Source organism: Rhamphochromis longiceps, linkage group LG18, assembly GCF_057381845.1.
Source record: "Rhamphochromis longiceps isolate RC_006_pf linkage group LG18, R_longiceps_female_GT1.1, whole genome shotgun sequence".
Classification (NCBI taxonomy): domain Eukaryota; kingdom Metazoa; phylum Chordata; class Actinopteri; order Cichliformes; family Cichlidae; genus Rhamphochromis; species Rhamphochromis longiceps.
In genome coordinates this window covers 15471868-15485880 of record NC_140574.1, presented here as the reverse complement: position 1 = coordinate 15485880, position 14013 = coordinate 15471868, and the positions used below count along the sequence as shown (strand labels likewise).

The 14013-nt window shown below is 40.3% G+C and overlaps 2 protein-coding genes across 2 annotated transcripts; both read right to left on the bottom strand.

Annotated features, from left to right (window-relative positions):
* Positions 1-800: 800 nt before the first annotated feature.
* On the bottom strand, positions 801-7419 carry mcoln3a (mucolipin TRP cation channel 3a). The gene is made up of 13 exons (XM_085389668.1): positions 7313-7419; positions 6656-6887; positions 6395-6562; positions 6140-6293; positions 5828-5909; positions 5656-5752; positions 5449-5548; positions 3869-3981; positions 2830-2979; positions 2567-2668; positions 2341-2463; positions 2021-2227; positions 801-1899 (listed from the first exon to the last, which is right to left on the bottom strand). Exons 2-13 carry the CDS (start codon positions 6860-6862, stop codon positions 1762-1764), a joined length of 1641 nt encoding a protein of 546 aa, XP_085245794.1. The 5' UTR covers positions 6863-6887; positions 7313-7419; the 3' UTR covers positions 801-1761.
* A 466-nt stretch (positions 7420-7885) lies between these two features.
* On the bottom strand, positions 7886-10170 carry bcl10 (BCL10 immune signaling adaptor). The gene is made up of 3 exons (XM_085389671.1): positions 9679-10170; positions 8988-9276; positions 7886-8858 (listed from the first exon to the last, which is right to left on the bottom strand). Exons 1-3 carry the CDS (start codon positions 9727-9729, stop codon positions 8452-8454), a joined length of 747 nt encoding a protein of 248 aa, XP_085245797.1. The 5' UTR covers positions 9730-10170; the 3' UTR covers positions 7886-8451.
* Between the last annotated feature and the right edge of the window lie 3843 nt (positions 10171-14013).

Sequence of the window (14013 nt, the reverse complement as noted above, 5' to 3'; positions counted from 1 at the left end):
CAAAAGAGATGATTAGTGTAAAAAAAAAAAAATTTCTGTCTCTGACTTTCTGAACCAACAACAAATATTTCTGTCTTGTCTCTGTTCAGCTCTGTTCAAAGGGTTTGTAGACATCCAGTAGTTAATGTCATCAGAGAAGCTTATTAGGTTATGTACAGGGGTTAAATCATCAGAGGAACAAGGTAGGCACATCAGTATCATTTGCATAAGAATGATAGGATATATTATTATTCTCTATGGTAATACCAAGCAGGAGCATGTAAAGGTTAAAGAGTAATGGGCCAAGGACAGACCCTTGTAGAACTCCTGATTGAATGTTCATTTATGCAGATCTAAATCAAATAATTGAAACAAAAAAACCCCGAGCCTTTAGGTACAATACAATGAGACCCAATTAAGAATCTGAACCCGTTAAATCAACTGGATCATAAAGTCTTTGAGTTGAAATGTCCTGATCATCAGTGTTGAAAGCAGCAGTGAGATCAAACAGAGCTAAGATCTGCTGATCTTAAGGTCACTGATGACTTTATAAGAGCTGCTTCTGTGCTATGATTGGTTCAGAGACATCATTGGCACATGTCATAAGTGCTGTGAGGTAAAATTAATTCAGCTGAAACAAATGTTTTATTTTCAGATATTTTGCCGACCATGTTTGTGAGAAAAAAGTCAGATTAAATTTAAAATAGGTGCCACTGTTATGGCTAAAGATGCGCTGAAATATATCCAGAAGGGACATGACTACTCCTAAGAAGCTTTCAGTACTGAAATTCAAACTTTATTATCTAAATAAGGTGCTCAATTTGACATTTTGTGCAAAAGAAAAAATACAAGTATAGCAAAAATACACAAAGTAATTTATACAGGTCATAGGATATGCTTCTGTATTGATGACAAAAAAAAACTGTGCTCAGCACAAAATAAAGAGATGAAAAGCAATTACGTTTCAGGAAATTCACTTTCACTTTACTTTGCATTTAAGTTGTGAAGTTTATTTGAGAGTTGCATCTTTTAGCATGGTTTCCTCACAGCGAGAAGGTTCTGGGTTTGTACCCTCTGTTGGACTTTGCATGTTCTCCCTGTGTGGATTTCCTCCAAGTGCTCCAGTTTACTCCCAGTCCAAAGATGTGCTTGTTCGGCTAATGGTGATTCTAAATTGGCCATATGTGCTAATGTGAGTGTGAATGATTGTTTTTCTCTCTGTGTTGACCCTGTGATGGACTAGCGACCTGTCCAGGGTGAACCCCACTGTTCAACCAATGTCAGCTAGGGTAGGAAGACTCCAAGTTGGATAAATGATTATGAAAATAGAAATATGTTTAAATTTTCTCCTTAAGTGCTTGTATATAAAAGATCGCCAAGTTACATCGTTGTTGTGTAGCCAGGAGGAAGTTCTTCTTAGTGTTTTTCTCCACTAATGTCTGAGACATCTGCCCTCCATGTTTGAATGCAACACTGGCAAGAAGAGAATATTATTTGACATATTTATACGGCAATGCTTGATATTGATGTTACATTGGTTTATAATGTGGCCATATAATATCAGCATGTCCTTAACATAGGAACTTTGCTAATTTACTAGTTCTAAAAAAGTCAGAACTCAAGTAAAAGTACATCTGTTTAAGTTGGAAGATATTCCATCACTATCACCCAATAGTGTTAACAAAGGCTCTATACAGACTCTCAGGACCCTGTGGGGCATTTTGCAGTCACATGAGGGCAACCCGTTGCTCACAATTGGCAAAAAGATGATACTACACCCTGTTATCCAAAGCAACCACTTGAAAACATGCAGCAGGTCGACTCGTCAGTATTCTGGTATCGTCCAGACTCAGGCTGATCTATGCACTCTGCAATGAAGGCCTGAAGCTGGGACACTGGCTCCTTGTCTTTCTGATGATGCTGAAAAAAAGAACCATTATAAGAATAAATACATAAATACATAAATAAATAAAATATGCTCAAATTCAACAGTAAATTACATCCCCGCAAGATATCAAATATCAGGGTGGCTCGGACTGACCTTGATGGTTTCGTACGTGTCAGTGATAAGAGCAATGAACAGACTGAGCACCATGTAGATGAAGATAGAGATGAAGGAATAGAGGTAGAGTCTGCTGAAGAGCCACACCATGTAGGTTTTGTCTCTCATCCTCAGAAAGGTGGAAAACATATCATCACCATTGAGGAGAGAGAAGAGGCACTCTGTCACCTTAGCCAGTGTTCTGAACTGTAAAACAATGTTTAAATAACGATTAACATTCTGACATCGTGTTTCTGGAAATCATGTCGGAACAGATCACCCTAATGTTTGTACTGTAATATGAATTAAAGTGTTTATACTTTGTCGTGGTAAGGTCCAAGGACGATCCAGCCACAGAAACAGTACCCGAGGTAGATTATGGCTGCACAGACGCAGAATCGAAACACGTTGGGCAAAGCCGCCCTCAAGGTTAAGATTAAGATCTAAAACAAAAAGAAGAAGAAAAAATGCCAGTCCCTCTGGAAATGCATTTGCTCTTTATTTGTATAAAGTATTTTTTATTAGGCACTGTTAGGAAAGTCTTACATTGTACTTCTTGAAGAAACTCAGGTAACGAATCACACCAACCCAGACAAGCATCGTGGCTGTTCCCAGCAAGATACTGCAGACGTCATAGTTTGTTAAGAACTGCAAAAGAAAAAAAATACTACTGATAAATTTGATAATTCTGCAACCCTTTACATCAGAATCAGAATCGTGTTTATTGGCCAAGTATAAGTGTTTTTACATACTGATTTCAGACCATTTAGAAAATATTCACTGATTTCTAAAAGAAAAAAAGAGAAAACCTTTGTTTGTATCCCAATTTTCAGCACTGATCCAGTGATGGTCATTATGTCACTGACAATAATGAGGATGTACCAGCCATTCACAAACTCCATGCGGTCTGACCAGGACACAGTTTTATTGTAGTAGGCACTGAAAAATATGCTGAACTCCTACATATGAGAAATTTATCAAACAAACAGACTGTCAAACAAGTCAGCTAATGAGATGTTACTACAGGCAGTAGTAACAGGCACATTTTAACATGCTTAGTCTATTAGCTAATACTATAAAGCAATACTGTGCAAAAATCTTGAGTCACCTGACTATGGTTTTGGGTCTACACATATCAAACATCTTTGAATAAATTTTAAATTGTATCTTCACACATTGGCAGTCTGTTAAAACATGTCACACATCAATTGTTCCCATTTCATAAGTTGAATTTACAAAAAATGACAAAGATAACACAGTTTGACGGGCATAAAATATATTTTTGCAATAACAAGGTGATTTCTAAAGAGCTATTATGCCATAATTTGGGATATCTCTTTATGGTGTGCAGTGTATCCCTAAAAATCTGAGGAAACGGGAAAAGAAAAGAAGTGGCAGGCCTAACACTATCTAGAGCTGAAGAACAATATCTGAAAGTGCATCTAGCCTCATCAGAAACAGTCTTAGGTGGAAGCATGGCTATCAAGAGTTACGCCAAATTACAGAAGGACTGGACTGAAAATAAGTGGTAGTGTCAAATCATCTTGATAGACAGAAGAATAAAGGTGGTCATGCCAACATGTTTGTATGTTTCCATAAATCTCTGCACCTATGTCCCATTTTCCCCGCAAAATATAAAGAAATGAAAGGTGGCTCAAGAGTTTTTCACAAAATTATATGTGCTCTTCTTAAAAACTACATCATGTTACCAGTATGTAAAGCCCCTCACCAAAAGTATAGAGAACATTACTTGATTGACCTCATCAACTATAATTATGGGCTGCCTCGGGTGCCGTTTAGTGTCTTAACTGAGCCAGATGCTAAAAGTATTTCTGTGGTGATACTTACAAACTGGAGCTGGATGCCATGGACGACAGATCGTATGCAGAGGATGAGAGAGGCGAAACAGGCGAGGAAGACCACAGAATCAAACGACAAGAGGAGATAATCGTTCTTCCCAGCTAGAACATTTGAGGTCAGGTGTTAATATTTTGGGGCTCTGTCTCTATAAAACTGAGACATAACCTTTGTCATTTCTTGGATCATGCAGGTACAGTTGCAATCAAAAGATTACGAACACTCAATATGGGCATGGATGTCATAGTAATTTGGGGTTTTTAGTGATTTGATTGAACTGTTTGTTTTCCAGGGTGGAACGATTGTACAGCGTACGACATTGGATTTACATTGGATTTTCTCAAATCCACATAGGGTCAAAGTTAGACATAGCAGCTCAAACATGTACACACACCCCCACTAATATTTGTTTAAATGTCCTTCAGTGAGTTGCACCTCAAATAAATGCTTCTGTTAGCCATCAACAAGCTTCTTGTGTAATTCTGGCTGGATATGTGAGCATATTTGCAGAATTGGTAGGGTTCATTTGAATTGGTTGGTTTCATGACATGAGCCCAGCTTTCAAGCATAGTCCAAAAATTTCTAATGAGAAATGAAATTATCATCTATATCAGCGGTCCCCAACCTTTTTTGTGCCACGGACCAGTTTATGCCCGACAATATTTTCACGGACCGGCCTTTAAGGTGTCCCGGATAAATATAACAAAATAAAACTAGTACCAGTATCGAAAAAAAGAAGATTTATTCATAACACACGTGAAAAGACCCAGGAAAATCGAGTTAACAATAAAAACGATAACAAAATAACGCTGAAAACCGATAAAAACCCTGAAAACCATACATTTCACACCTGAGCCTCAACTCTCGTGGCCCGGTACCAAACGACTCACGGACCGGTACCGGTCCGAGGCTCAGGGGTTGGGGACCGCTGATCTATATTATCCATTCCAAAACCAGTTTGATGTGTTTGTCCTTTTGAAACACCTAACTGTGCCCAAGTTTCAACCATCTACCTGTCAATTTGAGGTGACGTTGAAGAATTTGGATGTGCTTCTCCATCATTATAATTATTCTACCCATTTTGTACAATGTACCAGTACCAGTGGCAGGAAAAACAGTTGGTACACTGTTCTTGGGTTTGAAAGTCTCACCTTTATTCCTCTAAACTTACCCCTCACCACTGTGGCCAAATAGGTCAGTCTATCTGGTCTGAACATCTGAAACTTTTCTCCAGAATGCATTTGGGTTTTCTTAAAGGTGTTGATTTGGGAACAGTAGCTTCTTTCTTGGTCAACACCCTCTCAGTACATGCTGATGTAAAACTTTCTGCACCACTTATTATACTTTTGACCAAAAAAACCCTTTTGTATCCAATTCTCATTCGACCCTGGAAAAAGAAGACCTCAAAGAAATCATTAAAAGCACAAAATGACCATGACATTCATGCCTATGAGTTTGAACACAGCTGTATTATGAAAAGCAGAAAAGTGTTACTGTGCCCCCTGCTGGCGTTTGACTAACACTAACAAATATTTTGCTTCCTGGTGTCTCTCAGTACTATTTCTACTCACATGTGCCTTCCACGTTCCAGTCACTGCATTCATAAATTCTAACATCATTTTCAATATCAACCTTTATCTTTCCGCTGTGTGCACGATTGTCAAAAATGATCTGTGTAAAAACAAAGGATGGTTCGTCACTGAGCTTGTAAAATCTCCTAAAATATTATAGAAAATATATCTTTGAGATTGTGGCACTTTTCAGATAGTGTCACCAACCACTACGTGGAAGTCATAACAGTCTGGTAGCTCGTGGTGCCGCACAGTCTGCAGATTGATGGTTTTCAGAGTTAGGTAGATGTTCACAGATAGCAGCCTGGACACACAAACATATATTAGCAGCCAACACTCTTATCATTGGACATGAAACCAATATTTTTAGTTTAGCCACCTTCTGAAATCCAAAGAGAAGTTGGGATGCGTTGCCAGAGTGTCGTTGCTCAATGATTGCATAGGGTGTATGGAAATACAATCTGTGGTGGAGAAAATGTGTTCAGAAGTTATTTCAGTTTGTATTATTTAGCAGAGGAACGATGAAGCACAGATCCCCGTGAAGAGTAGAACAAGCTTCCTCTTTTCACGTCACAAGTGCACAGTGTGATTATTTTCCATTCTTGCCATGAATCAGCTTCAATAAATATATCTTGCACAGAATATTAAGCATTGACTTAAACAGTGTTGCAGCTACTTCATGTTTTTGTACCTTTATCAATATGCGGATCAATATCAAAGGTGTCGTTTTCAGGATCGATGGTGCTGTTTCTATAAAACACTTGACACAAAGTCAGAGGAGTGTAGTCGCCATTAATGAGCTCATATGCAAGATTACCTACAGTCAGGTTTTGGAGATTGGTATACTGAAAAAAAACAGACAAAGAGAAAACAGAAAACATCTTTTAATAGTGTAAAATTAAAATTAAATAGAAGATGCCACGTGATTAAACAAAGGTTTCAGTACCCTGTTGATAATGTAGTGAATGTGCTCATTCACATCTCTTTTGGTATAAAGGGAAAGGCTTCCGTGCCGGTGATCCTTGTATCCTTTGAGAAACAGATTCCTGAATGTCATCAAATTTTCATCCTTGAAAGTCACCATCATTTCATTACTCAGTCCAAAAGACACCAACTGTTTGGAAACAGGGGGAGAAAGAAAGTCTCACAGGTAAAAAACAAGTAGCTCCCGACCTCTGTACACATTCACACGTAACTAAAGGATTACCTGGATAGTAGTGATTGCAATTTTTAATATTTGTATCGTCAGTTTCCATGGTTTCCGACCCCTGGCTCTGTACTTCTCGCAGGGATTCATGAAGAAGTATTTGAGCCTCCGTCTGAAATCCTCCACCGTCTTTGTATCTAAGCCGCAGCAGCCGTTTCGCTGACTCTCCTCTGACCTGGCAGCCAAAAGCTGCTTGGAGTCCTCCATTAGGCTGAAGGCAGCTTTGTGACACCTGCATCAGAAATGTTTAATAGATAAAGAAAGCATCTGGCCATTCCAGTCAGCCTGATGTTTATCTAACTGGTTCTCCAGCCTGTGTACACTGCTGCTATTCTCTTCTTTATAGTTTAATTGTTATACTTCAATACATACTAATTATGCAACACTGAGCCACAACACACTACAAAACCACAGCCACAGTGTGGTTACCACACACTGGCCCATTTTAGCTCATAGGGCTTCCTGCAACAGGGAGCAGAGAAATGTACAGATTTGAGAGGTGTGTGAAAACAATTACTACACATATTTTTGCTTAATAAATAAAAGTTAGCTGCTTATATTGGATGTTGTTATATAATTATATATATTTTTAAATCAGATGCTAACTACATTTGTTAAACTTCACTCTACACATAATTATGATAATAAATTAAATACCTGTTAGCGTTCGCCGAGCACCAGCGACCCAAAGTTCACCCAGTCTAACACTCAGGGCTTCTCAGCGGTGTATGAAAAACCAGGTGATACAGTCACCACTGCAGCCGTCACCACAATGACTGTCATTCCTCTGCGCCACTTGTAGCTTTTCCAGTTTTTTCCAGAAGTAAAAAAAAGTACGTCTGCACACCCAGAAGCTGACGACACATTTAGACGTTGGAGGCCTGTCAATAACTTCATTTTGACCTCGACAGTTGATGCCCTATTTTAACAATTATCGGCACTCTAACATTTAGATTTTTCATAATCACTACAGGAAATCAACCACACAATGAAAAAAGGAAAAAAGAAACACAAGCGCAGTCCATATATGAACAACCTTTAGTTTTATTATTACATGACCAGTGAATAAAGAAAGAAATAGGATGTCACTGAAACTATGTTTACTAATTCAAGACTATTGTAGTGACAAAAACATGAAGCAAATTCTTGATGACTTAATGCACACACATGAAAACAAACAACAGATAAACATGAGCTGGAGTTCTGCTCCAAGACTGGCTCTTTATACGCACACACATGGATATATATATATATATATATATATATGCTCAAGTAGTCGTTCAAGTGTATACAACATAGAAACTGCATTCGGCCTTTACAGCTCATCAGAAAAATCACACCTCCTGTCACAGAAGGGGAGTAGGAGAGGTTAGAGAGGGTGAGTCACATTTTCTTCACTCCTGACACATCACGCTGGAAATCTAACCGCGTTAGAAATGCATCTGATGCACGCGCAGATTTCCTCTTTCTTCTTTGATGGCACCGTTGTCTCATTTTAGTCATATTTTCCATTTTAAACTAGGCAATCTCCATACCCTAGGGTTTGGTTTGGTAACAAATTGGCACCATTTGAAAAACAAAAAAACAATCTTTAAAAGTTAGCCTAGCTGATGAGAAAATGCCCCCATTTTCATTCTAAAAGTTAGCTAATATAGTGGTAGTATACAGTATATGCCCATGTGCAGCAATTTCTCACCAACTGCCTCATCGAAAGCACGAATATCACTGAAAAAGAGAGAGTGAGTGTTGTGGTTGGCTTTTTAACCGGTTGAGAACTGTCTTATTGAGATATGCTCCTAAAAGATGCTCCTAGTTGAAGTTGGCGTGAGGGAGCGCGACCGGAGGGGCTGGAAGTTTGGATCGCCTCCACTGCTAGTGCACCCCGGCGCTCCAGCATCTATGCTGGAGGGGGACTCGACCATTACCTCGTCCGGCAGAGGAGGCGCCCCGGGGTCTCCGGGCTTCGGGAGGCTGGATGATGTCGTGGAAGGCGTGGCGATGCTGGCGCAAGCCACGGAGGAGTCTCCAGCTTTTTGCGAAGACAGCAGATCGAGTGAGGTGCCCACATCTGAGTTGGAAGGGCTTTTCTCGCTGTCCGGGTGAAAGAGCAAGGTGGAGTTGTTTGAAAATGTTGATGGGAGGTCGCTGGTTGAGGTTGGAGTGCTGAAAGTGGAGTCAGATGAGGAACTGGAAGCTCCTGCCGCTGAGTAATAGAAGAGGGGGAAAAAAAGGGGAACAGTTGTAAGTCATAAAGAACAAACGCATTAAGCACTTTTTTGCATTACACACATACACACAGACACACAACTATTTTAGAAATGGACGTATTAACCTCTGAGGGACTCGATCTTCTCATTTTTGGCCTTCTGCACCTCGTCTGTGATTTTTGCGATGATAAAATTTTGCGAGCGCATCTCCCGAATCGAGTCGATCAAGGCATCCAGGCCGCGGGGGTTCTCAGCCAGTATGTCCAGCAGCACGGCCATCCTCTTGGTCTGCGTAGTCCTGCAGCTGATCTCTTCTGCATCATCTCGTGTCAGGATCCTGCGAGAGCGCAGGTAGTCCAGGTGGCGATCTGCTCTGATTTTATCGCAGAGGTAGTGCCGCAATCTGGTCAGCACCTGGAGAGCCACAGGAAGTCACGGAGGGCAGATGAAAAGAGAGCAAAGTGAGGTGTCAATGAACAGGAAACACACAGTCCAGGGTTCACCCCCCTTCCCTCAAATCAAAGACTACAGCAGGCCTGGATCTGCTCTCTCTGTGGCACATACAAAGTAAGCTGGGTGTCCAGATGTGCCCTAAACGTCCATCTTATTGTCCTGCTGTTAAATCCTACAGAAAGTGGAAATTGTGAGGGCACAAAGAGGGTGTGGTGGGGGCATTTCCTCCTTTTAATAGGCCTATAGCGCTAAGCAAAGCATAAATATATATTTAGCAGTGAATCTGTTTCCACATGGCTCCCCTTATCAGATTGATCTGGCATCTGTTAGGAAGCCAGAGCGTGCCTGAAGTATAATACTCACGTCTTTCTTTATCTCTGCCATTTCATCTTCAGTGAGGTGAGGAGCATCCATCCCTCTCCCCCGCAAAGTGAAAATCCAGGTGGTAACGACTGAAGATTATTTTAATAATCTCGTAGTGGTGGATTAAAACACAACAGCGAATAAATTATAGAAGTTAAATAAGCTGACACCTTATTATTAATCGATAAAAGGTGGTCTGTCGACTATCCATTCAACTTTTTTTGTTTCAACAACGGAAAAAAAATCCCCGGACTTCCTGATTGTGTCGAGGCTTAACTACGTCAACACACGGCAGAGACGTCGGTTTCACACTCAGCGCTGGTTTAAACCGGTAACTGTGAATAAAAAAGTCCACGTTCACCTCAAGATTTCTCCTGTTTTACCAGAACAACTCCAAACTGAGCAACTGTCTTCGCTTTGGGTTCTGATGTGCGACTTCTTGCGCTTCTGCACTTCCGACCATGGCCACGCGCGCTTCTCGATAACTCCATTAGGTGGCGCTGTTGGACCTTCTCGCATACAAACACCACGTTTGGCAGGTTTTGCTATACCCCACAGTTTAGTCTGACAGCATTCATTCAAAGAAAAGTAAGTGCTACACTTGCCTAAATACACCCAGTAAACTATAGGCCAGTGGTGTCAAACATGTGGTCCAGGGCACAGAAGTGGCCCTCTTAAAGGCTCCCATAATACTGATGAATGTGGAAAAACTGAGACATAGTTTTGCAGTTATTTTTCTTATGTGATCTCAAGGTTGCTTATTAAATAAGAAAATAAAATAATGTGAAATGTTACCACTTGTAATCTGGCAGGGTTTTAAAGAAGCAGGAGGGATATGAGCTTTTTACTTTACTAGTTTACTCTTTGTGGGCAATTAACTAAGCTGAGTTTGGCATCCCTGCTGTACTGCGTGGCTATACTGCACAAGATATTTCTCTAATCTACAAAGTAACTTAAGTACAGAGCAACTCTCAGTTAATTTCAATTTCAATTTATAATTTTTTCTGAATTTTTGTTGCTGATTTATTGTAATGACGCAAATCTGAGGTGAAACGTAGGCTTTTTTAATGTGATGCAGGGCTTTTCAGTTGCTTCACAAAAAACGTCTATGCTTTACGATCTGTTTGCATGTTTTGTATGTGGAGTCACTGCAAAGTAGCTGTCGCCATCAGATAAATTTTCCTTGTGAAAAACAGCGTAGAAGTTAAATAGTGTTAGTTCCTCCGTAGAAACTGGATGAACAGAGCCTTGGGAAAAAGCTCAGAATGCAACAAAGACAAGCTCAACAGCACCACAAACTAAACTATCTGAAACAGCATCTGCAAAAATAATTATAATAATAAGGTTATTACTACTACACAAACAACTAAGGGTTTAATAAGTTAGTTGGCTGTGGTGGAGCTGATTTTATGTAAACTGTTGGTTTGCTGGTCTTGTTTGGAAAATCTGCACAGTAACTCGGAGAATTAGAGTAAATATATTTCCGTTACTGTCAGTCATGCAGCTGGACACATTTTAAAGTGTAGTACTGAGCTTTGAAATGCGATGATCACAATGTAAATTTTCAGCAGGCAGAGCCTGTATCATCGATTAGGTCACAGAACAGTTTATATACAAATAAAGCTGAAGGGTCATAGCATTAAAATCATCAGCAGTTCAGAGAGAACACCGGGTCAAAGTTCACATATACAAAGGGAATTGCTGCGCAGTAGAAGTGATGTGACACTCTGGTAAACATGAAGTCTATCACAGAATGGCTGAACGCATGCAGATTTTCACTTCCCCCTAATCGCAGTATAGCACAAAGAGAGGACGGGCGCTCCCTGAGGAGATTGTTATCAGGCTTGTTTTGTCATGCTCTGCAGTGTAGTACTGTATGTGCTGTGTGAAACCACCATCAGCAAGCAGAAATGTATATGAACTGTAAATCAGATCGCAGGACTCATGCAGCGATAATGATTTAAAGCCCCTCACAGCTGTCTGGCTGCTGTTTCATCGCAGCAGGAGAATGTCAGATGTTAAACAAAAACGTGGAATGAGCGTTAACAGAAACAGACAATGCGTGCCCACTTGTCCTCTCCACAATTCCCTTCATTCATGCTGGACAGCAGAGCTCAGCAGCCTGGAAATGACCAGCTGTGCGTTTCAAATGAACCCAGTGTGCTGACTCCAGAGTGCCCTTCGTGCAGAGCCAGACACAAAAGAAAAGAAGGCATTTATAGAAATGATGTCACCGACGGGACTTTCATTCATATCAGCACAAAACCCACTCTCACGTAACAGCCAAGACACCACCGTGACCTTGCATCCACTGTGGTTTTACAATATGCGTAAGTGAGGAGGTATTTGTGCTTTTCAGTCGAAGAACCATGCAAAATTACTTCTTTTATAGCTTTTTTTCACACAGCCTATTATAACCTGCCCACCCACCTTACTCATTCGAGTGTATCCCATTAAGTATCAGGGATATGTAATTTTAACAGGGCGCTGCAGAGTACTGTGCAATGCACGTCCACCCATGGCTTGTATCAAGTATCTGTGGGAGGATAAAAGGTCTCTCTAACACAATAACTTTGAAGTAATTACATGTCGCTCTCATTAAGTGAATTGCAAGATATGAGAAAATGCACGCTTTATATACGCGTCTTTGCAAGACGCGTATATAAAGCCCTCTTTAGTTTCACATCTGTCTGCTCTTGTAACCAGGTTTGAGACCCACTGGGTTCATATTCATTAAGCATCTCAGATATATATTTAGGGCTGTTTGTTTGAAATCTGTACCTTACTGGAAGTCAAGGCAGGGAGCTGAGAATCAGAGCCGTCTAACAGTCTTTTTAGTAAGGACAATAAAAAGAGCCTCGCATTAGGCAGCCCTGCGAGACATAAAGACATGAATAAGCTTCTCTGGATCTTGTAAAATGTAGTAAGAAGCCCAGGATGTTCCTTGAATTTGATCATCTTTCATTGAACTTTCTAATACGATTTTCTTATTTATAATTTGTCTACTATTAGTCTACTGATTTTATGCCCGTGGGTCAGTGTCTTATTTTATCGATTGTTGTTTTTGCACATGATGTGAAAATTTGAGGCAGGGCGGAGGTTTCACTTACAGTGATCAGTTCAGCTTGTAATACAGCGTGGCACTTTTTTATTTATTATTTCTTTTTGAAATATAAACTTTCAGTGGCTTCCAGAAACAGTCGTATCTAAACTATCGTTCTGCTTACTATATGCACTGAGTTGCTGCCATATTAGATATTCAGCATCACTGATATCTGCTCGAAAAAGTGATGACTACTCCTTTAAGCCAGGGATGTCAAACTCATTTGAACTCATTGAGGAGCAGATCTTTGATCTTACATGGGCCGGTCTTAGTGTAAAGAAGCTTAGTTTCCCATTAGAAAAGACCAGTTACTTTGGTGTAGCGTGAATGACCATGGCTGAAGTCTTTACATGCAAAAATGAAGCTTATGAAAACACAGTTAAAAGTCCAAGATTCATGCCTTCCTTCATTTTTATCTAAAGCTGTCCAGTGGGCTGGACTGGAGTCTCCGTGAGGCCGATTTTGGCCCCTGGGCCTAGTGTTTGACACCCTGGCTTTCAAACTGTTGGGGTAACAGTGTTTTAGGATGTTAAGAAAGAGGAAAGATTCAATTTCTCACTTGTTTTATTTCACATTCATTTTCTGAACTGTGGGAAGAGGACATGCAATTTGCCCTCCACATCCGCCTCTGTTCTTCTTACCTAACATGTTTGTGCAGATTCTTGATATTATAATTTTGGAAGGAAATTTCCATACCAAGCCACAACAGTCAGCGATTTCCAGGCATCGGTAAACACACCAAGCTCCCGCTTGTTCGCTCTTCATCTGCCGGAGCTGGCGCTGACTCAGACCGGCCTTTGTAACCTTAGTTAGATAAGACGGCGGCTGTGCCAATCTGCTCTGCTCAGCCTCTTATTCTCACAGGTTATAATGAAAGGAAAGGTATTCTCTCCCTTATAAATGCCTTTGTTGCTCATCCTGAGAGGAATTTTGCTTCAGGCATTGCTTGGGTTTTCTTTTTATTCTTGTTTTTTTTTTTTTGTCTAGCATCTTATTCTGACTGCTCTGATTTAGACTAAACAGAGGATTATCAAGTTTCAAACATTTCCAGGAGGCTCTCATCTCTCATTGTGAAATCTTGAAGTTAAACTCAATTCCATCCACACGCCCTTACAGGGTGACTGAAGGGAAATTTAACCTGTAACACTAGCAAGGCTGGAAAATACAAACATTATTCGCAGACAACGTGCAACAGTCTAAACAGAGCTTCAGCTCAGGGAGAAATTCAGTCA

Excerpts from the sequence above, each read along its gene's own strand:
- mcoln3a (XM_085389668.1), bottom strand. The coding sequence starts at position 6,862 with ATGGAGGACTCCAAGCAGCTTTTGGCTGCCAGGTCAGAGGAGAGTCAG. Across the intron at positions 6,563-6,655 it reads TTGCAATCACTACTATCCAG|TTGGTGTCTTTTGGACTGAG; the intron begins GTAATCCTTTAG and ends GTTTCCAAACAG. Across the intron at positions 2,228-2,340 it reads TTGGACCTTACCACGACAAA|TTCAGAACACTGGCTAAGGT; the intron begins GTATAAACACTT and ends ATTGTTTTACAG.
- bcl10 (XM_085389671.1), bottom strand. The coding sequence starts at position 9,729 with ATGGATGCTCCTCACCTCACTGAAGATGAAATGGCAGAGATAAAGAAA. Across the intron at positions 9,277-9,678 it reads TGGCAGAGATAAAGAAAGAC|GTGCTGACCAGATTGCGGCA; the intron begins GTGAGTATTATA and ends GTGGCTCTCCAG. Across the intron at positions 8,859-8,987 it reads GAAGATCGAGTCCCTCAGAG|CGGCAGGAGCTTCCAGTTCC; the intron begins GTTAATACGTCC and ends TCTATTACTCAG.